General features: G+C 41.6%; 1 protein-coding gene across 3 annotated transcripts in view; it reads left to right on the forward strand.

Annotated features, from left to right (window-relative positions):
- ANKFN1 (ankyrin repeat and fibronectin type III domain containing 1) overlaps positions 1–24,452 on the forward strand; it is a 461,309-nt gene that overhangs the window by 367,080 nt on the left and 69,777 nt on the right. For all 3 annotated transcript variants that reach the window (XM_051825489.3, XM_089316998.1, XM_089316997.1), the window contains exons 8-9: positions 17,173–17,270; positions 19,987–20,077. In XM_051825489.3, coding sequence (XP_051681449.3) covers positions 17,173–17,270; positions 19,987–20,077 — 189 coding nt within the window. The remainder of the gene's footprint in view (positions 1–17,172; positions 17,271–19,986; positions 20,078–24,452) is intronic.

A 24,452-nucleotide genomic window follows, 5' to 3' on the forward strand; every position in this document is an offset into this window, starting at 1 on the left:
TGGCCCAAGTGCTTGGGCCCTGCACCCCTGGGAGACCAGGAGAAGCACCTGGCTCCTGCCATCGGATCAGCGCAGTGCGCCGGCCGCAGTGTGCCGGCCGTGGCGGCCATTGGAGGGTGAACCAACGGCAAAAGGAAGATCTTTCTCTCTGTCTCTCTCTCTCACTGTCCACTCTGCCTGTCAAAAAAATAAAAAAAAATAGCTCGCTCGTGCTCTTTCTCTCTCTTTCAAATAAATTTTAAAAAGTAAGTGGGTGACCTTTCTATGGAAAATTCTCAAGTCCATCTTTTGCCAATGACTCTCCAATTATCAGAAAATGCCCGGGCTAATTCTGCATCACTTAGAAATACCCTTTGGATGGCGCCACAGCTCACTAGGCTAATCCTCTGCCTGCAGCGCTGGTACCGCGGGTTCTAGTCCCGGTTGGGGTGCCAGGTTCTGTCCCGGTTGCTCCTCTTCCAGTCCAGCTCTCTGCTGTGGCCCGGGAAGGCAGTGGAGGATGGCCCAAGTGCTTGGGCCCTGCATCCACATGGGAGACCAGGAGGAAGCACCTGGTTCCTGGCTTCTTATTGGCACAGCACACCGGCCATATGGGCCATTTGCGGGGTGAACCAATGGAAGGAAGACCTTTCTCTCTGTCTCTCTCTCACTGTCTAACTCTGCCTGTCAAAAATAAAGAAAGAGAGAGAGAGGGAGGGAGGGAGGGAGGGAGGGAGGGAGGGAGGGAGGGAGGGAGACCCTTCAGTGGGACACCTGATGTCCCCAAGTTCTCTGAGGACTATGCTGGAATCTGTGGCCTCTTCTTAAAATGTACTCTGAAACAGTGGAAAAGATGCTGTACACATTGTTTTGGGGAATTCACCTGGCAACAAAAAGTTTTCATTTTGTCCATGGAGGCAAGGGGAATGACTGGCATTTTATTCAACAACTACTTCTATTATTCTATTCAAGGTGTTACAGTAATTACTCTGGGGGACAGGCAAGTGAGGCAGAAACAGTGTTCGACCTGAAGAACTTACAGGGCAGATAAACCACTCATTTAACCCAACATTTTTTGAGTACCTACAATATGCAGATCCTCTTCTAGGTCCTGGAGAAAACAACAGATAAGCCTAAAAAGTTTCTTAAGTGAATAACCAAATTAATAAGTAAACAAGACAATTTCACATAGTATCAAGAGCTAAAACAGAGTGAGATAATGCATTAGAGAGGCAGGAATAAGCTTGGTAGAAATAGCTCAGTGAGTCTGAGAAACAGAAAGTACAAAGGAAGCAAAGTGGGCAGAATGTCAGGGGTGGGGGTGGGGATATCAGAAAGGAAGCAGGGATTGACAATTTTTTTCTGTAAAAAGTCAGATAGTAAATATTTTAGGCTTTGCAGGCCATATGGTCTCTATTATAAGTCTTCAATTCCACTGCTGAGACAATATGTAAACAAATGAGCAGAGTTGTGTTCCAATAAAATTTTATTTATGGACACTGAAATTTGAATGTCATATAATTTTCACATGTTGTGAAATATTTTCATTTACTTTTTCAGCTCACAGACTGTACAAAAACAGGCAGCAGACTGGATTTGGCCAGCAGGTCTCAATGTGCTTGCCCTGTTGTAGACTATGTTAAGGAATTTGGATTTTACTACAAGTGTGCTAGGGAACCATTCCACGGTTTATGCATAGCACATATGATTTATGCTTTGATGAGATCGTTCTGGCCTCCATGGATTGGTGGGGATTATGAATGGGGGCGGCAAGATGAGTTCAGCTATGAAACACTTCTAGAAGTGTGGATATGAAACAATGGTGGCTTGGACAGGGGTTTTGGTAGTAATGGAGCTAAAAAATTAAATGAAGACCAGTTTGAGATATATTATACAAGTATAGGTTTAAAAATGTGCACAAATAATTATGGTGTACAGGAGAGAATATTAATGCCAGAAGGAATGCCAGATAAAAGTACTCTGGAGGATCAGAGAAGTGAGCTAAGGTTAAAGAAGCCTAGATGGTTCTGTGGCATACAATGCCAGCATCTTATACCAGAGTGCCAGTTTGAGTCTCAGCTACCTTGCTTCAGATCCAACATTCCTATTAATGCATCTGGGAAGGCAGCAAAGGTGACCCAAGAACTTGGGTCCCTGATACCCACATAGGAAACAGGTTGGAATTCCTGACTCCTAGCTTTGACCTAGCTCAGCCCTGGCCACTATGGCTATATGGGAAGTGAACCAGTAGATGAAAGATTCTCTCTCTCTCTCTCTCTCTGCCCTTTCAAATACACAAAACTTATTTAAAAACCAAACACCTTCATTTTTAAAAAACATTTTTAATATATTTCATTTATTTGAGAGGTAGAATGAGACAGGGAGAGGCAGAGAGAGAGGAGAGCTACCATCCACTGACTCACTCATAAACACCTGTAACAGCCAGGGATAGGTCAGGCCTAAATCAAAAGCCAGGGACCTCCATTCATGTCTCCTATGTTGGTGGCAAGAACTCAAGCACCTGGACCATCATCCACTGCCTTCTCAGATGATTCAGCAGGAAGTTGGATCAGAAGTGGGGCAGCCAGCCCCTGAACCAGGCACTGACATGGGAAATGAGTATCACAGGTAATGGCTTAATCTGCTGCACCACAATGCCCATCCCTAAACTTACCTTTTTTTCACTACATTTTCCCATATACTTTAAATTATTACTTTATTTATATATTTATTGATTTAAAAGGCAGAGAGACAGAAAGAGAAACAGAGAATAAAAGGTCTTCCAACTACCTGCTGGCTTATTCTCCAAATACCTGCCATAGCCAGGACTGGGCCAAGTCAAAGTGGCAAGTCGGGAACTCAGTTCAGGACTCACATGTGAATTGCAAGGGCCCAAGTACTTACACCATTACCTGCTGCCTCCCAGGGTGTGTAGTGGCAAGAAGTTGGAATTGGAAGCAAAAGGACTTGAACCCAGGCACTATGACATGGGATACAGGTGTCCCAACCAGCACCTTAAATATGGTACAAAATGCTCACCCCATAAGCAGAGTTTGGAGGAAAAACAGATGAGAGTAGCATGATGGGTAAGGAATTCTGGTCTGAGATGGACTTTATTTCTCTAAACTCCCTGTTTTCACCTGGGAAAAATGGACCATAATGTTAACTGTGCATTTCTTAATGTGTGACCCTTGACACTCCTATTCCCCACAACCTAGCCAGTCAATAACACAGTATCATCATTTGTAACAACATAGATGAGCCTAAAAGACACTATGTTAAGTGAAGTAAGCCAGGCACAGAAATAAAAACACTATGCAATCCTATATTCAGAATTCTTAAAAAGTCAAAGTGTAGAAAAGGGAGTAAAATGCTGGTTGGAAGCAGCAGTGGGGAAGAGGGCATGTGGATGGGAGACTAGGTCAAAAGGTACAAAATTGCAATTATTTTAAAAGAGTAAGTGTAGCAGTCAAATGTACAGAAGATTCTGGCCTTAAATTATATATAGAAATTTTCTGAGAAAGTACATTTTAGATGTTTCCACCACAAAAAAAAAAAAGGTCCAGATGATGAATATAACAGGATTGACTATAGTAATCATACCACTATGTATATATGTATCAAAACATTATCTTGTATACCTTAAATATATATATATATCATAAAAGTTTTTAAATAAGATTTAATGGCAACTGAAGAAAATCGATCATCAATTGAACAGATATTTATGGGCCTCGTACATGCTATGGCACGTGCTGGCTGTTGGGGATGACAGTGGTAGGTCAGACACAGTCAGTGTTCTTATAGCGTTCACAGGATTAAAGAGATGAGTGATACATTGCCAATTACTGTGCTACAAAGGAGCAGTATTTGGTGCTCTAAGAGATAACATAACACTGTCCTGGGGATCAGAGCAGACTTCTGTGCAGAAGTGATATTGACATTGATTACTAAAAGAAAAGGAATAAATAACTAGCAAAATGAGAGTCAGAAAGGAAGAAGAGCATGTCCAGCAAAAGGAAAAGTAAATGTGAATTTCCTGGGAAAGGAAGAAGCCTGGCATGATTGAGAATCTAAATGAGGGTGGGGGTGGGGGGATAAACAAATAGGTGCAATGAAATTGAAACGCAAAGAGCAGGCCCAGATCACCAAGGGTGAGGACTTGACTCCAGCCTCAGTAAGAAGGAATCAATGAGTTTTGGGTTCCAAAAGGCCTGGCTTTAATTCCCAGTTCTACAACTTGTAAAGTGTGTAGAATTACTGAATGAATTACTTGACCCATCTCACAGAAATTGAAAGAAAAAATGATGAAATTATTTATTAAGAGAAATGAAGATTGAAATTATCTGTAAAAAATGGCCAGCGCCACGGCTCACTTTGCTAATCCTCCACCTGTGGTGCCGGCACCCTGGGTTCTAGTCTTGGTTGGGGCGCTGGATTCTGTCCCAGTTGCTCCTCTTCCAGTCTAGCTCTCTGCTGTGGCCCAGGAGTGCAGTGGAGGATGGCCCAAGTACTTGGGCCCTGCATCCACATGGGAGACCGGGAGGAAGCGCCTGGCTCCTGGCTTTGGATCAGCACAGCGTGCTGGCTGTAGCGGCCATTTGGGGGGGTAAACCAATGGAAGGAAGACCTTTCTCTCTGTCTCTCTCTCACTGTCTGCCTGTCCAAAAAAAAAAAATTATTTATTAAGAGAGCCACGGCTCACTAGGCTAATCCTCCGCCTGTGGCGCTGGCACCCTGGATTCTAGTCCCAGTTGGGGTGCCAGATTCTGTCCTGGTTGCTCCTCTTCCAGTTCAGGTCTCTGCTGTGGCCCGGGAAGGCAGTGGAGGATGGCCCAAGTCCTTGCGCCCTGTACCCACATGGGAGACAAGGAAGAAGCACCTGGCTCCCGGCTTCATATTGGTGCAGCACGCTGGTCATAGTGGCCATTTGGGGGGTGAACCAACGGAGGGAAGACCTTTCTGTCTGTCTCCCTGTCCACTCTGCCTGTCAAAAAAAATTATCTGTAAATAAGGAAGGGAGGGAGGGAGGGAGGGAGGGAGGGAGGGAGGGAGGTGTTGATTGTCCTTCCCTGAGTACAGAGTAAATGCAAGGAGCAGTCAGAAATAAAAGATAAATGCCCATCAAAGGAGTCCTTATTTTGTAGCCCACAAGGAGCACAATGGAGCTATAAGGATTGTCCTGCATTTACTAATGTCCACACATTGATCAGATACACTCCATCTGAGCCCTGGTTCCATACTTCTACAAAGAATGTGGGATGGGGCTGGCACCCTGGGTCACCTGGTTAATCTTCCACCTGCAGCGCCAGCATCCCATATGGGCACTAGTTCTAGTCCCGGTTGCTCCTCTTCCAGTCCAGCTCTCTGCTGTGGCCCAGGAAGGCAGTGGAGGATGGCCCAAGTGCTTGGCCCCCTGCACCCACATGGGAGACCAGGAGGAAGAACCTGGCTCCTGGCTTCAGATCGGCACAGTGCCGGCCATAGCAGCCATTTGGGGAGTGAACCAACGGAAGGAAGACCTTTCTTTCTCTCTCTCTCTCTCTCTCTCTCTCTCACTGTTTATAACTCTACCTGTCAAATTTAAAAAAAAAAAGAATCTGGGAGTGGGTATCCAAAGATCAATACAGCATACATCCTGTCCCAAGGAGTTAAAAGGAGGAAAACTGGACCTTTTAAATTGGTACAATAAGGATAAAAAAAAAAAGTACCTTTCTCTATAGGAAGGCTCATCCTCTGGCAGGAAGCCATGATGCACGTGCCCTTACCCCCATGCCTGATTATTTTAATCCCATGATTGCCCAGCAGGGCTCAGAGAGCTGTGAATCAGCCATGTATCTTGGACCTTGTGTGTATGTATATATCAAACAAGGGATCCTGCCTTTGTATCCTTTAGAAATGGAAAATAGCAATAGCTCTCTCCCTGTAGGCAACAAGGGACATCACTGCTAAAGCAAAACAAAAACTCAGGAAGCTTCTCCAGGAGAGTATCCTTTGCCCTTGCAAGAGGTGCCCAACGTGGCCTCCTCTCCAGGGAGATGGGGCACAGCTGGGCCTGCACATCTCAAATCCTCACTTGCATCTGAGTTGCTGCTATTGTTCAGCTACACCCATTACAGTCTTTAAATACATTATACTTCTTTAATGAATGAAACTATTGTCTAGCTAGTTTCTCCTTTAAAAAATTAAACAAGTGTCAATCTATCTGGATATCATACAACACATGGATATGGTGATTTCCAAGGAAAAAGAAAAAGCTGAGCTTATCTGAAGTAGGGACCTATGTGCCTATTTTTCAGTCCACAGCCCCAAAAGTACACATTCATGAAGCCCAGTTAATTATGAAATAAAATATAATGTATAATGAAATATGACTATACATAACAAAATATAATAAAGGCCCAGCTAGTCCCATTTAGGTGTGCAGCTCTTGCAGGCCATTGGGAATACTGGACTGGTATGACCTGCCATGCGTACAATTAACATTCAGGTTTCTATCTGTCAGCCCCTGACGATACCATACTATGCCTACTCAGGAAAGGCCACAATGCTCACCATGCAGGCTGTGTCCAATACCAGCCTCTGGCCAATCCTGATTTAGGTAGAAAGAACTAACAGAGGATATGGTCCTCTGCTGCCTATGGCCTGAGGTCTGGCCATTGTGCAGATCTCCCAGATGGTAACTGCCCCAGATTTCTTCACTATGCTGCTCCCAACTCCTAAATGGTTGTTTTGTTTTGTTTTGTTTTTTTTTTTTTGGACAGGCAGAGTGGACAGTGAGAGAAAGAGAGAGACAGAGAGAAAGGTCTCCCTTTGCCGTTGGTTGGTTCACCCTCCAATGGCCGCAGCGGCCAGCGCGCTGCTACCGGCGCACCGCGCTGATCCGATGGCAGGAGCCAGGTACTTCTCCTGGTCTCCCATGGGGTGCAGGGCCCAAGTACTTGGGCCATCCTCCACTGCACTCCCTGACCACAGCAGAGAGCTGGCTTGGAAGAGGGGCAACCAGGACAGAATCCGGCACCCCGACCGGGACTAGAACCCAGTGTGCCAGCGCCGCAAGGTAGAGGATTAACCTAGTGAGCCACAGCCCCGGCTCCTAAATGGGTTTTAAAAATCTCCTCCTTGACTCCTAGTATGTTACCTAAATTACACCTGAAAAATCTGCAGCCTTCACACTGTAATCTACTGGTCAGAATACACCCACCATCTGGAGATTGCCTAAGCAATCACAAGCCTTTGTACAGCAGCATGATGTAAAACAACTGGTTCAGACACTGTAGAAAAAAAATGTCCTACATGAAGGACCTCTATGGGCGAGACCCCAGGGGAAAGAACTGGTCATCAAAGAAGGAGGTGCTTTTCTCTGAAGGGAGGAGAGAACTTCCACTTTGCTTATGCCCTTGTCTAAATACTGACAGAGTTTGGGGATTCCAAAGTCTTCCATAGACTAGGCAGCTCATGTCAAGAACCTCAGGTGATCACTGACATCATACATAAGAGTGTTTATTAATTGTTAAATTAACAACAAGAGTCACTGTGCACTAACTTCCCATATAGGACCTCTGTCCTCAAAGAGTTGTATTATAACTATGTCTAAAAGATGTATCATTCTTAGGTGCTTCTTTAAAGTTAATTTAAGTGTCTAAAGAAAAAAAAGAAATGAAATTAGCTTCAAGATACAATGACTTTGAACAGCCCTTGTCTCAACTGTTAGGATAGTTTTGTTTTGTTTTGTTGGTTTTTTACTTTTTTTACCATGCAAATTTTTGAACTCTTTACTTAGTATAGAGTTGTTCTGTCTATACAGTTAATCAAAAATGGAAAATGAAAAAAAAAAAACTGGCTCCCTGGATAAGACACATATACACATTTCAAAAAGTTCCATGGAAAACATGGAATCAAAGGATTAATATGGGGGATGGGGAGGGGCAGCATTGTAGTGTAGCAGGTTAAGACAAGATATGCAATGCTGGCATCCCATATGGGCTCTGGTACGTGTCCAGGCTGCTCTACTTCTTAGCCAGCTCCCTGCTAATGGCCTGAGAAAAGCAGTGGAAAACAGCCCAAGTATTAGGGCTCCTGCCACCCACACGGGAGACCTGGAAGGAGCTTCTGGCTTCTGGTTGGCCTAGCCTTGGCCATTGTAGACATCTTGGGAATAAACCAGTAGATGGAAGATCTCTGTCATGCCCTCTAACTCTTTCAAATAAATAATCTTTAAATTAACTAATTAATTAAACAGACATATTAGGGGCCAATGTTGTAGCACAGTGGGATAAGCTGCCACCTGCTTTGCTGGCACCATTGTTCAAGTCCCAGCTGCTCACTTTGGATCCAGCTCCATGCTAATGTATCTGAGAAAGCAGCAGAAAATGGCTAGAGTGACTGGGTCCTTGCCACTCATGTAGGAGGCCTGGATGGAGTTCTAGGCTCCTGGCTTCTACCTGGCTCAGCTCTGGCAATTGCAGCCATTTGGAAGTGAACCAGTCAATGGAAAGTCTTGGTCTCTGTGTGTGTGTGTGTGTGTGTGTGTGTGTCCCTCTCTTCCTCTAACACTTTCAAATAAATAAATACATTTTAAAATAAATAAATTAATAATTTGTGGTATAAAACTGTTTTGTAATCCATGTATACAAAGGATTTTCAAAAAGTTCGTGGAAAGTTTATATAATGAAAAAACTGCATGGATTTCATTTTTTGTGTGTATACCAAAATATACTTACCTTTAATTCCACTTTTCCATAAACTTTTTGAAGTACTTTGTAGATATATTCATATACCCAAACACCTAAGCCTATTTTAAGAATGAAAACAATGTATAACACAATTTTTTCTTTTTTTGACAGGCAGAGTGGACAGTGAGAGAGAGAGAGAGAAAGGTCTTCCTTTGCTGTTGGTTCACCCTCCAATGGCCGCCACGGCCGGCGCGCTGCAGCCGGCGCACCGCGCTGATCCGATGGCAGGAGCCAGGTACTTCTGGTCTCCCATGAGGTGCAGGGCCCAAGCACTTGGGCCATCCTCCACTGCACTCCCGGGCCACAGCAGAGAGCTGGCCTGGAAGAGGGGCAACTGGGACAGAATTCGGCACCCCGACCGGGACTAGAACCCGGTGTGCTGGCGCCGCAAGGCGGAGGATTAACCTAGTGAGCCATGGTGCCGGCCAATTTTTGAGTCCCAGCTGTTGTGTCTATTACTGTCTTTAAAAACTTCATATTATCTTTAATGAATTTTCTTTAATGTTATCTGGACAACAGAGAGGATGCATAATAATAATAAAATATATAATACTCTTTATTGTAAATTACTTATAACCTACTTATTTCCTGAAATGTTTTTCCTTTTTAGAATTCTAGAATCTATAGCCAACTATATCCAAGTTAGCAAACAAGTGTGGTTTCCATGTAAATGTTGATATATTTTCATTTACTTTAAGGTAATAAAACAAAATGAAGCAATAAAGACTTCACTCATTCATCAATGACATAAGCAACTTCTTTATTGACTCAAATGAGTTTTCAAATACTTCAAGAATATTTCCTCAATTTTTGTACAATTTGCAAAAAAACAGCCACAGATATTTTAACTTTAATCAGCATTAACATTTTCTCCAACACTTAGACCAGTCAGTCCTCAGAAAATTTCTCCTGTCTAGAGCCAAAGAGTAAATATACTATGTTTTGTAAGCCTTATATGGTCTCTGTCTTATATTCTTTGTGTGTGGGGGGGGGAGAATTTTGTTCAGGTTTTCTTTTTTAGTTTTGTGGGGTTTTTAGTTTTTTAAATAGTCCTTCATAAATACAAAAATCAGGGATAGGGTTCTTGGCATAGCTGCTAAGATGTCACTTAGGATACCCATATCCCATGTTGGAATGCCTAGGTTGGAATCCCAGCTTCACTTCTGACCCAGTTTCTTATTAATGTGCCTGGGAAAGCAGCAGATTATGCCCCCAAGTACTTGGGTTCTTGCCACCCACATGGGAGATGCAGCAGGAATTCTTGGTTCCTGTCTTTAACTTCGCCCAGCCCTGGCTACAGCAGGCATTTGGGGAACGAACCAACAGATGGAAGATCTCTAGCTCTCCATCTCTCTTGTCATTCTGCCCTTTAAATAAATAAATAAATAAATAAATAAATAAATTTATTTTTTTCAGTGTGGCTAAGAGCCATAATATAGTAACTACTAAGGGAGAAGTTAAGAAGTAACTGGTTCAGACTGCAGAGCAGACCTGTTTCAAGGTGACGTACTTTTGTATTTTCCAAACCTAAACAGTTAGAGTTCAGCTTGCTAGCAATGTCTGTGTGTAGCTCCAACACATGGCAAGCAAAACTAAAAGAGCACACACAACATATGCAGACAGCTCATATTATTTTTGTCAATAGCAAAATCTGACAATAAATAAATGAATACAGCCTTCAAAATCCTACTTTGCTTTTAATCTTCTAGAAGTACTGGGTGCAAGATGGCTTTTCTCAAGTCGAAAAAAAAAAAAGCCTTTTGCCCTTAATTCAAATCATTGTTTTTCTAGGGAAATTTAATTTGGGAAAAAAATGTTTTTCTAATTAACTGGATGACTGTGTGCTATGCAAACAATAAAGATTCTTGTTTGAAAGTAATGCATGCCCCCTGCTCCTAGGACTACCAAGGGAATTTAAAATTAAAAAAATGCAAGCAGTTCCAACCTCCTATTTTGCCAGTGCTAAACAGAATTCTGAGACCCAGAGTTTTCATGGCCATTCCCAACTGCAAACCCACAAGTGTTGAGTGGGCTCATGCTGTAGCAAGACACCTCTTCTCATCTCTAAAAATGACTGCATTTGATCTGTCTGGGTTTCTCGGCACATCCTCCCCACCCTCCTTCTGTAGTGCTATGGTTGGCCTGAAAGGGTAGAAGCTGCACAATGAGATGGATGGAGGGAAGATTTCATAACGCTCTGGTGCTGGGCTGGGCAGTCTAGCCAAATTCCGTTCATTAACTAAGGCGCCAGGGTGAGTGTGGCCAGTAAGAATGCTGTTTTGGTTCCACTGAAGAGCTGATAGGGAATGGGAAATATACTTTTATTTTTTGGGTTTCTGAGAGGCAGGACAGACAAGTCAAGAATTCAGGAAGCCGGGAATCTGGAGGCCAGGAATTAATCACCATCTCAACCACTAACTGCACAGCTTCCATTCTCTTTTTAACTGTATTTTTCTCTGTTCTGACAGTTTTCTTATTCTCTATGTACCAGCATCAGATTTCTACCTTAGACTGTAAGCATTCCAAAGTCATGAACAAAGTATTCAATTCACTAGCATTTCCTGAGCGACCTACACTGCTAGGACCTACAACAGGTGCTCTGGAAAGTCGTATTATTCAGACAGGGTCCCTGTCCTCAGAAAGCTTACAGACAGCAGAGGAGACAGTCTTAAAAACAGAAACACTGGACTGGCGCCATGGTACAGCAGGTTAATCCTCCGCCTGAGGCGCCAGCATCCCATGTGGGCACTGGTTCGAGGCCCGGCTGCCCCTCTTCCAGTTCTCTGCTATGGCCTGGGAAAGCAGTGGAGGATGGTCCAAGTCCTTGGGCCCCTGCACCCACATGAGAGATCAGGAGGAGGCTCCTGGCTCCTGGCTTCGGATCAGTGCAGCTCTGGCTGTTGCAGCCATTTGGAGAGTGAACCAACGGAAGGAAGACCCTTCTCTCTGTCTCTCCCTCTCACTATCTGTAACTCTACCTCTCAAATAAATAAATAAAATCTTAAAAAAAAAAAAACCCAGAAACACAAAACAATGAATTAAGTGCAATGTAAGAGGCATATTGTAATTGCTATGGGGAAACTGGCAATAATACTTCCCTTGGGAAGACAGGAAAAGCCACATAAAGGAAGAGGCTTTGAGCTGGGCCTGTTTAAATATAGACTAGAATGGGTTTTTGGAGGAGGAGGGTATAGTAAGAGAGAAAACAGCATAAACAATGGGTCTGAGGCCAAGTGACTACTAAAGAGGCTAAGTGGAGGTACCTCCCCACCTCAAAAAAAAAAAAAAAAAAAGAACCTTTTTCAGCATACTGCTCTTGATATCTAGACAGGATGGAAGAACTATGGGCTTTGAAACATTTGAGATTTTAGGGAAAATCTGCAGAATACCAGGTTCTGTGTTTTTTTTTAAATTAACTGAATAGAAATGAATGAGACATGGCTACAGTATCTTTAAGACTTTACTTTTGAATAGTCTTCACCTCTCAAAAAGATGTCCTGTAACTTAAGAGTATTAATACTAAAATAGATTGTGTGAATCCCAGTCTGCACCATGAGGTTTGTTGCTTACCTGAGCTTTAAACTATATTCTCTGCTTGTGCACCTGAGCACTTCGAGATGTGCATTTTCTACTCTTGCCACTGATTTTGTGACATTTTCCATCACATTATGGACTTCACATGATTTGGCCAGACCTTGATGCAGCTGTTTTTCTTCTTCAGTATTTGGCCTGTGCTTTATATAGCTGCTATCAGGGAATGCTGTTGTTCAGATAGATTTGTTTCAGTTCATTTTCTGACACTATAACAAAATACTCCAGACTGAAAAACTTATGAAGGAAAGAGGTTTCTTTTGGTTCACAGCTCTGGAGGCTGGAGAGTTCATGAGCATGATGCCGGTAAGGGCCCTGTGCTGTTTCAACTCACTGCACCAAGTGGAAAGTCAAATGGGAGGGTGTGGATGACACAAAACCCAAGAGTCAGCCTCACTTTGCAAGCCTCTACTCTGGTGGTAACTAATCTAGTCCCATGGGGAGTAATCTACTCCCAGGAGGAAAGCATTAATCCTTCTTAATGACCTAATCACCTCTTAAAGGCTCTACCACCTGTCGGCACTATTATATTGGTTTTAACCTGAGTTTTAGCAAGGAATGAACAACTCACAAACCATAGCACTGCCCAAGTGAATCCACATTTTTGAAGCTTGGATAAATATTAAGTATTTGTAAAATAACAAAGCACTCAATTTTAAACATCCATAGCTACTAGGCAGGAATACAGTGAATCACAATTTCAGCCAGAGCCAAATTTTCAGGAACATGAATACCTTGGTTTTGTCTGGTATCTTTCTTGCTAGTTGTCAGCTGCTTCAAGCCACTGTGTGATTAAACCCTGCTACTTCCCAAACCTAAGTAGAAACAGTTTCTCTGATCATTATCTTAAAATTATAAGTTTTATATAGTTTTACAGTTCATATACATGGCTCCCGCTCTTCAGGGATTCGCAGCGTGCTTCTAAGTGACTTTCTCAGAGCTTTAATTATCAAGTCTATAAACAATCTACATACAACTTTGCTAAGAGGCCATGGTTAGCTGCCTTCCTAGAATTTTCAGTTGCTCTCAAAATGATTTCTGCTCAGCTTGTTTCCCTCCTCACTACATAAATAATCAGAGCTCCTTTCTTCTCTACGTGAATTGATCTCTCTCTCGCGCTCTCACTCTTGCTGTCTCCCTCTCTCTAATTCTTTGAAATAAATAATTTTTTAAAAAGGGGGGGACATTTTTCCCTGCTTTGGGAGCTTTGAGAACACAAAAACAGGTATCCTTAATTATTTAATTTAATATTTAATTATTCCTAAGAAATTTAGAGCTGATTTTGCTAGGTGATAAAGGATTGGTAGAGTTTCATCACGCAAACACTGGAAGATGAACAAAAGGCAGAGATGTAGAAAAGTACACCTAAGAATCAAGTGGCAGGGACCTATAGAAGAAAGACTTGCTTCTGGCAAACAGCAGGAGATAAGGATAGTGGCATAGGGTAGGCACAAGATATGAAGGTCCATGAATGCCTTGTGAAGATTTTATTTTATTCTCAACTGTCTTCCACACTACTTGAATGTTCCTTAACATTCTCAAAACACCTGGACACTATGAAAAGATTTTAGATAGAAAAATGAAAACCAAATATCTGCATTTTTAAATGACAGTTCAGGCCATCATAGTTAGACTGTATGTAAGAATGAAGAGACAAGCAGAAAAATCAATTAGGAACCTATGGCAGAGTTGATGTTCATATTCATGTACTAGGGTAATTGCCATGTGAAGGAGAAAAGGAAACTAGCGGGGGGCATTTGAAAAGTGGCAGAGGCTGGTGCTGTGGCGTAGTGGGCTAAGCCTCCACCTGCGTTGCCAGCATTCCATATGGATGCCAACTCAAGTCCCGGCTGCTCCACTTCCAATCCAGCTCTCTGCTATGGCCTGGTAAAGCAGTAGAAGATGGCCCAAGTCTTCTCATGGAAGACCCAGAAGCTCCTGGCTCCTGGCTTCAGATCGCCCCACTCTAGCTATTCCAACCACTTGGGGAGTGAACCAGCAAATGGAAAACCTTTCCCTGTTTCTCCCTCTTTCAGTATACAGCTCTCTCAAATAAATGAATATTTTTAAAAAGTGGCAACTACTGGATTTGGTGACCAACTGATGATGAGGAATTACAGGAAAAGGAGGCAAGGATGTGGCTAGATTGTTAGTTGGGTATGCCTAGCTAAAAGCTGAGAAAGCTGGAGAAGAAGCATATTTTGGAAAAAACAGGAAGTACTTAAGGAACATTCAAGTAGTGTGGAAGACAGTTGAGTGGAAACCTATAGGAGGAATTAAGGCTCAAGAGGAAGGCTACAACAACAATCAGAGTGTCCATGAAAGTAGATAAAGTCAACACCAGGGGAAAATGTGGCTAAAAAAAGGGACAAAAACCACTCTATCAAGGAATATCACATCAAAGGAGATGAGAAGGAAGAGCCTAAAAAACAGATAGCCAAAATGGTAGATGCTAAAGTGTGTGTCCAAAGCCAGGGGATGGTTGCAGAAGAACGTTGAAGAGGCCGAAAATGGCAAGAATTCCCAAGGAGAGGCTGCTGTCACCGATCAGAGCAGATATCAGGAAAGTGGAGATAGCAAGTTGGAGTCTCAGGAGTAAAAGGAAGGACAGCAGCTCTGACTGCAAGTGCTTCAGGAGGACCAGCGGGGTGGCAGTGGTCTGGTTTGATTTTGAAGTATTAAAGTGAAGTGCCAAAGGGAAAATACAGCTTAAAACTTCAGGTCCTTCTGTTGTCATCATGAAGTTTAAAAACATGGAGGCACTGGTTTCTGTATGACTTAAGCTCCATAAGCCCCTGATTCTTTTCAGTTTGTCTCAAATCCTGCCACATGTGCACGATACTTAAGATACCTTTACTAATGATGCAATTTATCTTCCCTGATCATGGCTTTCTCAACCAATGGAAAATGTCATGAAAGAATGATTTCACAGGACAATGCAGTGCTGGAATCAGGATGACTGAACTGTGAATGACATCCACCTTGGGGATGTCAGGGAAGAAAGGCATTGATCAGGTTGGCCATAGACTCCAGAACCTACAGCTGAAGAGAAACCAATGAAAAAGCTTAGAAGAAACTACTGGGGATAAGAAGAGAAAAAAGGGAGCAGGCTCAAAGACATTAAAGGAAGAAAATGTTTCCCCAAGGAGAAGGTGTCAAATGACTGGGAAGAAATTCCAGAAGACTTCCTTGTGGGGATGAGAATGTCAGTGGGACCTTGAAAGGGCATTTTCAGTAGAATGATGAAGCAGAAGCCACACTTGCGGAGTGAACAGAACAGAATGTCCTACTGAGCCCTTTGTATCTCACATGTATCTTCTATATGCAACAAACTATTACATATAAAGTGCCTGGGTACCTTTATACAGCAATGGCCTCAGGGCCATACTATTCAATCATCTGCTGCATAGTATTTTTTTAAAGATTTATTTTATTTATTTGAAAGTGTTACAGAGAGAGGTAGAGCCAGAGAGAGAGAGGTCTTCCATCTGCTGGTTCACTCTCCAAATGACTGCAACGGCCAGAGCTGAGCTGATCCGAAGCCAGGAGCCAGGAGCCTCTTTCGGGTCTCCCACATGGGTACAGGGGCCCAAGGACTTGGGCCATCTTCTACTGCTTTCCCAGGCCACAGCAGAGAGCTGGATCAGAAGTGGGATGCTGGCACTGCAGGCCGGGGCTTTAACCTGCTGTGCCACAGTGCTGGCCCCAGTAAAGTGTTTTAGTCAAGGACAGACTACATACATGATGTCAGTCTCATAAGATTATATCACTGGGGTCAGCGCTGTGATACAGCGGGTAAAGCCACCATGGGCAGTGCTGGCATCCCATATGGGTGCTGGTTCAAGTCCCGGCTGCTCCATTTCTGATCCAGCTCTCTGCCATGGTCTGGGAAAGCAGTAGATGGCCCAAGTCCTTGGGCCCCTGCACCCACTTGAGAGAGCTGAAAGAAGCTCCTGGTTCCTGGCTTCAAATTAAGCCCAGCTCTGGCCACTGCAGCCATTTGGAGAGTGAACCAGTGGATGGAAGCCTCTCTCTCTCTCTCTCTCTCTCTCTCTCTCTCTCTGCCTCTGCCTCTCTGTAACTCTGCCTTTCATATAAAAAATTATATCATCTAGAGATGTCTAGACTGGCTTAGTTTGTATTAAGCACACCCATGATGTTCCCACAATGATGAAATCACCTAACACCACATTTCTCAGAGGGTATCCTTGTCATTAAGTGACATGTGACAGTTTAATATAAATTATGTGTCACACTAAAAATATCACATAATGTACATATTACAATATGCATTATCTCTGCCAAGGTTCAAAAACCACTTAAGGTGTATCAACCAAGATTGAATTACTTCTTTCCTTCTGCTCTTTAAAAAAATTAATTGCAGGGGCCAGAGTTGTGGCATAGCCAAGTAAAGCCACTACCTATGATGACGGCATCCCCTACAGATGCTGGTTCGTGTCCCAGCTGTTCCATTTCCAATCCAACTCCCTGCTAACAGCCTGGGAAAATGGCCCAAGTACTTAGCCCCTGCCACCACATGGGAGACCTGAACACAGCACCTGGCTTTGGCCTGGCTCAGACCTGGCCACTGTAGTTACTTGGTGAATGAGCCAGCAGATGGAAGACTTTTCTCCATCTCTGCCTCTAACTCCTTCAAATAAATAAATAAATCTTTAATAAAAATTCTAAACTTGGAATCTAACTTGACATCCCAAGGAAGATGGTTAGATATGCCAATGTAAGGACAAGGGGAACAAACTTAATGTTTTTGAGATGGATTATAATCTAGAGTTTCCAGGGTGCTTCTTGATACCAGACTAAATTTTTACCTCCCTCTCTCTCTCTTTCTCCCTCCCTGTCCTTCCAGTGGAATGGAGCACATCTAAAGACTTTTCTCCACTGGCTGGAGAACTTGTCATGGATAACCTGCAGACCCTAAGATGCACGATCACAGGACTGACAATGGTAAATGACCCTGCAATAGACACTCCCCCACTGCCCCCATTACCCTATCACTGATGTTGTGTTGAGATGTTGGCAGCAGATGCCTACTCTGGAAACCACAGCCAACCACACCAGTCTCTGCTAACAACTGCCACTCATTAAGCATGATATGTCTGGTATACATAATCTGAATTTCACAAAGGAGTAAGTAAACAGCATGAACCACTTTGTAAGCTGCCATGTTCTAAGGAGATCAGAAAAAGCTTGGCCTCCTGCAAGCCTTGAAAGCTGCTGCTTTCTGGATCACAATCTAATCTTCAGGGGGATCAAAGGCTCTGAGAGATCCAATTTTGACTCCCTGTCTGATGGTAAAAATAGCAGCCCCGTCTAGCCCTCACCCCCACAGCCTCAGCTGAGATCAGTCATCAATCAGAGTCACACAATTTCCTGAGAGAAATCTTTTCCCCTCCATTAAAAAAAAAAAAAATTAAATCTGCTCTACAAGAAAAAAGCTATGCATGGTAGAGATGCATGTCTTAATAACCTAAACCAATTTAAACTGTGAATGAAAAACTGGAAGCAGCCATGCTTATTTGTTAACCAATCTAAACTCAAGCATTAATTATTATGGAACTATGTACCATGCAAGTAAACGAAATGCAAAAAATAAAAACATCTAACAATCAGTTCAAACTGAAACAAACCCTGTGTTTCTTCAAATAATTAAAATGCAGAAGATAAATAAAAAAATTTAACAAAATCTTTTTAAGGTCAACTTTCATATTTTTGGCCCAGTTGAAATAATTATCTTAGGGTTTTTATTTAGGAGAGGTAGACAGGTCATTTTGTTGTTTTCTTAAAAGTTAGTCAATTAAAACAGTTGTTTGTACAATATAATAGTGAAATCCAAGTATTTAAAACTGTATGAGGCTGCATCTTTTTAAGTTTGAACTGGTGTCGTCTAATAGAATTCTTGGTGGTTGGGTCACCACCACAGAATCCTGACTTTCAGTCCTAATCGCATATCTACACCAGGGACCAGAACTATGGATTACCAGAGCAAACAAATCCCTGGGTGGGTGGCCCCCAGAGATGCTATCAGCAGAGGACTGATGCCAACCACTTGGCTCACAGAGTGGAAGAGGGCCAGAAGGAACCCTGGGGAGTTTCCATTGCTTAAAAGAAAAACTGATATGGTGATAAAAATGAAAAATTCTCCATCTAGACTTGCTCTAATATCTGAATTAATTTCTATGTGGATTAAGTTGTTCCACTTAACCATCCAATGAGAGCAAGGCAGAAGTTATTCTTAATCATATAAAAGCCTGGAAGTAGATTTATACTCCTACACACTCTCTATAACTTTGAGGTGCATAAAAACCCATTTTAAATGTAAAAAAAATAACTCACAATATTGTAAGGCCAATATTATTAAATCCCTAAAAAAAGGTTTTAAAAATTCTACTTTTTAATTTTTATTAATATAAAGAGTACAGATTTCAGATATGTCATAGGTACAGTTCTAACATGGTAAGTATACTTCTCTCAATCCCCTTACTTCCTTTTTTTCCTTTAATTTTTGCAAAGACATAATTTCATTCCCCTCTATAATCACATGCTTAACTTCAAACACCATTTTATAACTTTTGCAAGCACTGTTTCATCAAATGTTGGTTTCTCAAATGCCCCTTTACGTTTATCAAACAAAAAAGTGCTCAAAGCAAAATATAAAACCACACAACATTTTAAAAGATTATGAGCAAACACAATTCCTTAATTGTTAATGCCATAAAGACATTTGAAGAATATAATCCAATATTTTAATAATGACTTTAAAATTGAAGCCTCTTCTAAGAGTTCATTTAAAAATATCTAAACAGCTCAGTAAAGGACATTTATCACAACATTATCTATTGTGGCACAAAATGTGCAAAAATCTAATTGTCCACCAATGAAGGCTCTGCTCACAGTGAAGAACTATGAAGCAGACCTTAGGGTGGGCATTTGGCCCTGGGTGAGATGCCATTTGGGATGCCTGCATTACATGTTGGAGTGCCTGGGTTTGAGTCCTGGCTGCACTCCTAAAATTCTATGTTCCTGCTAATGCTTACCCAGGGAGGAGCAGGTGATGGTTCAAGTAATTGGATTCCCTGCTAGCCATGTGGGAGATTCAGATTGAGTTCCCAGTTCATGGCTTCAGACTGGTCTAGCACCAGCTACTGCAGGCCTTTGGGGAGAGAACCAGTAAATAGAAGATATTAATTCTGTCTCTCTCTTTACCTTTCAAATAGACAAAATGAATCAGGTCTTTAAGGAACTAATCTGAAAATAACCTGTTACTTTTCTAAATAATGCTGACCAACTAAAATAGAAAATGACTGTTCCTTCTGAAGACAGGAAAATAAGTAGAAAAAGGCGAGGACAGAGAATTGCTGTTCTGGGTAAATCTTGTGGAACTGTGTGACTTTTAAATATTGGTATGTAATTTTTTGAAGGGGTCAGAAAAAGTAATTGTGATATTCTGATTGCAAAAAAAAAAGGTATATATAAACTAAGAGTGCACTTCAAATGTGTGTACTATAAAATATAAATGTAATAGTAAAAAAAAAGCCAGAAAGATAAAGTATGACAGTAGAATTCCAAAAGGATGAATGAGTTCATCAGATATAGACATTTGCTGGGCAAAAAAGTAATTCAAAGAAAATGCCTGATGCATCATTATTTCCATCCTCCACAGGGCCAACAGTACTTTGTTCAAGTCTCAGCTTACAACATGAAAGGATGGGGACCTGCTCAGACCACGACACCGGCATATGCCTCTCCTTCTAGTAGGTGGTGGCTGTGAACTCTCTCCAGCACGGCAATAGGCTGCTAGGCCAACTTCATCCTCAGGGTGCCATTGTCTTTCCCTTCTCCCACTGCTTTTTGTCCAACAAGATCTCAGGGACACATCTGGGCCACATAATGAATGATTCCTCTGCAGAATTGTTCCTGGGGAAGCAGCTCAGTGGAGTTAAAGGAAAGAGAATTTGGAAACTGAAAGACTAAATGTGGTATTCTTTGTATATTTCACCAGTTGTATGGCCTTTGAAAGTTAAACTCTGAGCCTCAATTCAACATCTGTAGAGTGGGTCTAATCATACCCTTTCAAGCGGCTTTTGAGGCAACGGAGTGAGATGACACTGTGGGAGTGGCTAGCCCAGGGAACACACGGTCCACTTCAGTTCTCATCTCCTCTTCCTCACACAGCAGACACACTGACATCATGGGTCCTTAAGGCAAGGAAAGCTAACAAATCTTGCTTATTGACCTTCTGTCAGAAGGACAGCTTCCTTGCTAACAGGCACTCTGCTACAAATGACAACTTGTAACATTTGTAGTAGTGTAGGCCAAGAAACCCAGCCAAGGCTTCTAATTGTCTAGATTAATAACTTACCCTGACATGTTGGTAACTCTTTATTAACCAGGAAATTTAATTAATTAGAACACATACCTCCAAGACACATACCACATTATAGATTTTTCATTGAAATGAGCCCATGGTCTGAAGTCCACTTTCATTTTCTTTTTAAAAAGTCACCAACATGATAGTGAAAAAAATGCTTCTTGTTAGAGACCAAACTGCTACATCCTTTATGGAACACAATTTGCCATATCATATCAACTGCCTTGAGAAAAAAAAATTTCATTCTACCCCATCATTACACATCTAAGACTCTAACCTGAGGAAATAGGATACAAAACATTATGTACATATATAAGCACTGCAACAGAGTATCGGTAACAACAAAATAGCATGTGTGGTGAGCAGAGCAACACAATGGAAGGGTTAAGTAAAGTACATTCATATTCATACTACAGGACAGAATACAACAACTAAAAATGGTGTTCTAAAAAACCATTCACTGCACAGAAGAAATCCTGCAGGATAAGTTTTACATTAAAAAAAAATAATAATGCAAACCATGGATTCTTCTTCCCCACAAAGCATTGAAACTGTAGGTTTGCCAGTAATTAGGTGGAGTGTGTCCATGTGTCTTAACAACCAACATTTAACAGTAGACATTTGAATTAGGAAATCATGAGCTCTTTTATTCTTTGTAACATGTTTGTGTATTTTTGAAGTTTTACAATACTCTGCCCAAGACCAACTATGACTCTGGCAGCACAGGAAGAACTTTCACAGTCAGTATCTCTCTTGCTCCTCACAGCAGCCCTCTGTGATATTTCTGTCTATGGATAAGTATCACTGTCATTATCACTGCCTCATAATAAAATCAGAGACACTATTCATATGATCTTATATGAAAGGCATTAATCTAAGTACTTTACATGGATTCACTTGTTGAATCTATGTAACTCATCTTGACATGGTTTTTACTATTGGACCCATTTTACTAATGAGGAAACTATTAGCATAGAGGCACCTATATATGTGGGCCAACATCTGAGAGGATGGTGCCCTATCCAGGGTCTTAACTCTGCTACATGGCTAAGCTAGGATTCACACCTGCACTGGTCAAGGCCCTGCCTTGTCTCCTATACTACGGTAATCAATGCTCTGCTATCAGGCAGACAAGGAGACTAAGAACCACTCACCATGCCTGGCTGCCACCTCTGGTGGATTCAGATTGCTATCCTATATCATATATCATACATGGCCTTGGACCACCAGTGCTTCTAGAGAGTTCCAAGGCCTCTGTCTCCCCCCGAATTTGATGATTTAGTCTTACTTGGACACCCTCCCTCCCTCTCTCCCTCTCTCTCTCCCTCTCCCTCCTCTTCCTCTCTCTCTCTCTCTCTCTCTCTCTCTCTTTCAACTGGCTTTAGACTTATTCTTTTTTTTCCCCATAAGAAACCTTTTATTTAATGATTACAGATTTCTTAAGTACAACTTTAGGAATACAGTGATCTTCTCACCACACCAACCTTCCCACCCCACTCTCCCATTCCAAGTCCCTCTCCATCAAGAAAAAAAAATGTTCCTCAACAGTCTAGACAAGGGCTGTTCAAGTCACTGCTTCTCAAAATGTCAATTTCACTTCTACAGATTGCCTTTTAGGTGCTCTATTAGTTATCACAGATCAGGGAGAACATATGGTATTTGTCCCTTTGGGACAGTCTTAATTCACTAAGTATGATGTTTTCCGGATTCACTCATTTTGTTGCAAATGACAAGATTTATTTTTATTTTTTTACTACTGTGTAGTATTCCATAGAGTACATATCCCCATAATTTCTTCATCCAGTCTTCAGTTGATAGGCATTAAATTGATTCCATGTCTTAGCTATTGTGAACTGAGCTGCAATGTACATGGGGGTGCAGATAACTCTTTTATTTGATTTCATTTCCATTGGGTAAATTCCCAGGGGTCATATTCAGATTTCTGAAGTATATCCAAACTGACTTCCATAGTGGTCTTACCAGGTTACACTCTCACCAACAGTGGATTAAGGTACCTTTTTCCCCACATCCTTGTCAGCACTTGTTGTTTGTTGATTTCTGTATGAGAGCCATCCTAACTGGGGTGAGGTGGAACGTCATTGTAGTTTTGATTTGCATATCCTGGTGGCTAGTGATCCTGAACATTTTTTCATATGTCTTTTGTCCATATGGATTTCCTCTTTTGAAAAATGTCCATTTAAGTCCTTTGCCCATTTCTTCACTAAGTTGTTTGTTTTGTTTTTGTGGAGTTCCTTGATCTCTTTATATCATCTGGTTATTAATCCTTTATTAATCCTTTATCAACTACATTGTTTGCAAATAATTTGTCCAGTTCTGTCAGTTGCCTCTCCATTTTCCTGAGTGTTTCTTTTGCAGTACAGAAGCTTCTCAATTTGATGTAATCCCATTTGTTAATTTTGGCTTCAAATGCCTGTGCCTCTCGGGTCTTTTCCAAGAACTCTTTACCTGTCCCAATGTCTTGTAGGGTTTCTCCAATATTCTTTCTTATTGGAGGTTTATTAGACACACTGGGAATTGCAAGGTTAAGATACTAAGGGAATCACTCTCATTCAGGGATAAATGGAGTCAGAGAAAAGTGTGCATTGTAGATGGAGAAAGAAAAAAATACCAGACTTGGTGGATCTGTAAGTGACACAGGAGGGCACTCCCTCCAAATGCATACTCCATGTAAATATGGATCTACACACGGGTGCGTAAACATACAAAAGTTGGATGTTTGAGACAGTGCATTTGAAGACTGCTGTCTCTAAAATGATAAAACCAATTATTCAAGACTGGGAGGAATCACTTATTACTTGTTAATTAACATTTCCAATGTTGATTTGAACATTTCTATAATGCTGTTTGATTCGGAAGAGTAACAGGCCAAAAAACTGAAATCCTAATATGTAGTTATAGTTGCTATAGACAAGGCCATATTACTTGGAGAGAACAATCTAAAAATGCTCTTGTTCTATTTATAAACAGAGTATGACATGGTGATGTAACCACCCAGTATCCAGGTATTTACTAGAGGATAATGAATCCTAACATGACAGAGTAATTGGAAATTTAGTAATATGTTCCAGTAAGCTATAAAACTTTTTTTATATTTTTACAAAAGGTCTTAATGTGTTTTTATAGACTTAGGTTATATAGTACGGTACAAATAAGAGAAAAGGACCCAGACAGGCTTTTGTGAGTTACGAGGAAAACCCTGATACTGCCTGTGAATATAAGTTCTACATTGTGTAGCAATGTAGAAGTGTCTCAGTACCACAACAGTGAACTGCATTATATGGCAAAACCTGCTCTTTTCTTGCCATGCCCAGTTTATTCCTATCAAGTTCCTGATTTCTTAATATATTTTCAATTTTCTTCCTCATACCTAAGTCTATTTTATGTAGTCGCCAGAACCTTCCAAACATCTATGTGAAAAACTCATTCTTTCTAAAAACCTTGGCATTCTGTCCAGTGCTCACTTGGGCTGCAATTTAGCATCAGTAATTTTCTAATGTATCATAAAGTCATCAGATCAAACCCACCTCTGATGTAATAGGGATCAGCTCAAAGAGTCAGACCCATTTCATCTACCTTTGCATTGAACAGCAGAATTAATGCTCACTAGACTGTATTAGCATGTTCAGGGCCACATAGGAATTCAGCCACTCAGGAATCTTCCTCAAGCACCCAGGCTTGCTTATCTTGTCAGGAACACTCATCCTACTAAGAAAACAAACTTACTCTGGCCCTTGGGA

This window comes from Oryctolagus cuniculus, chromosome 17 (assembly GCF_051225735.1).
Source record: "Oryctolagus cuniculus isolate XC-2025 breed Fujian yellow rabbit chromosome 17, ASM5122573v1, whole genome shotgun sequence".
Taxonomy (NCBI): domain Eukaryota; kingdom Metazoa; phylum Chordata; class Mammalia; order Lagomorpha; family Leporidae; genus Oryctolagus; species Oryctolagus cuniculus.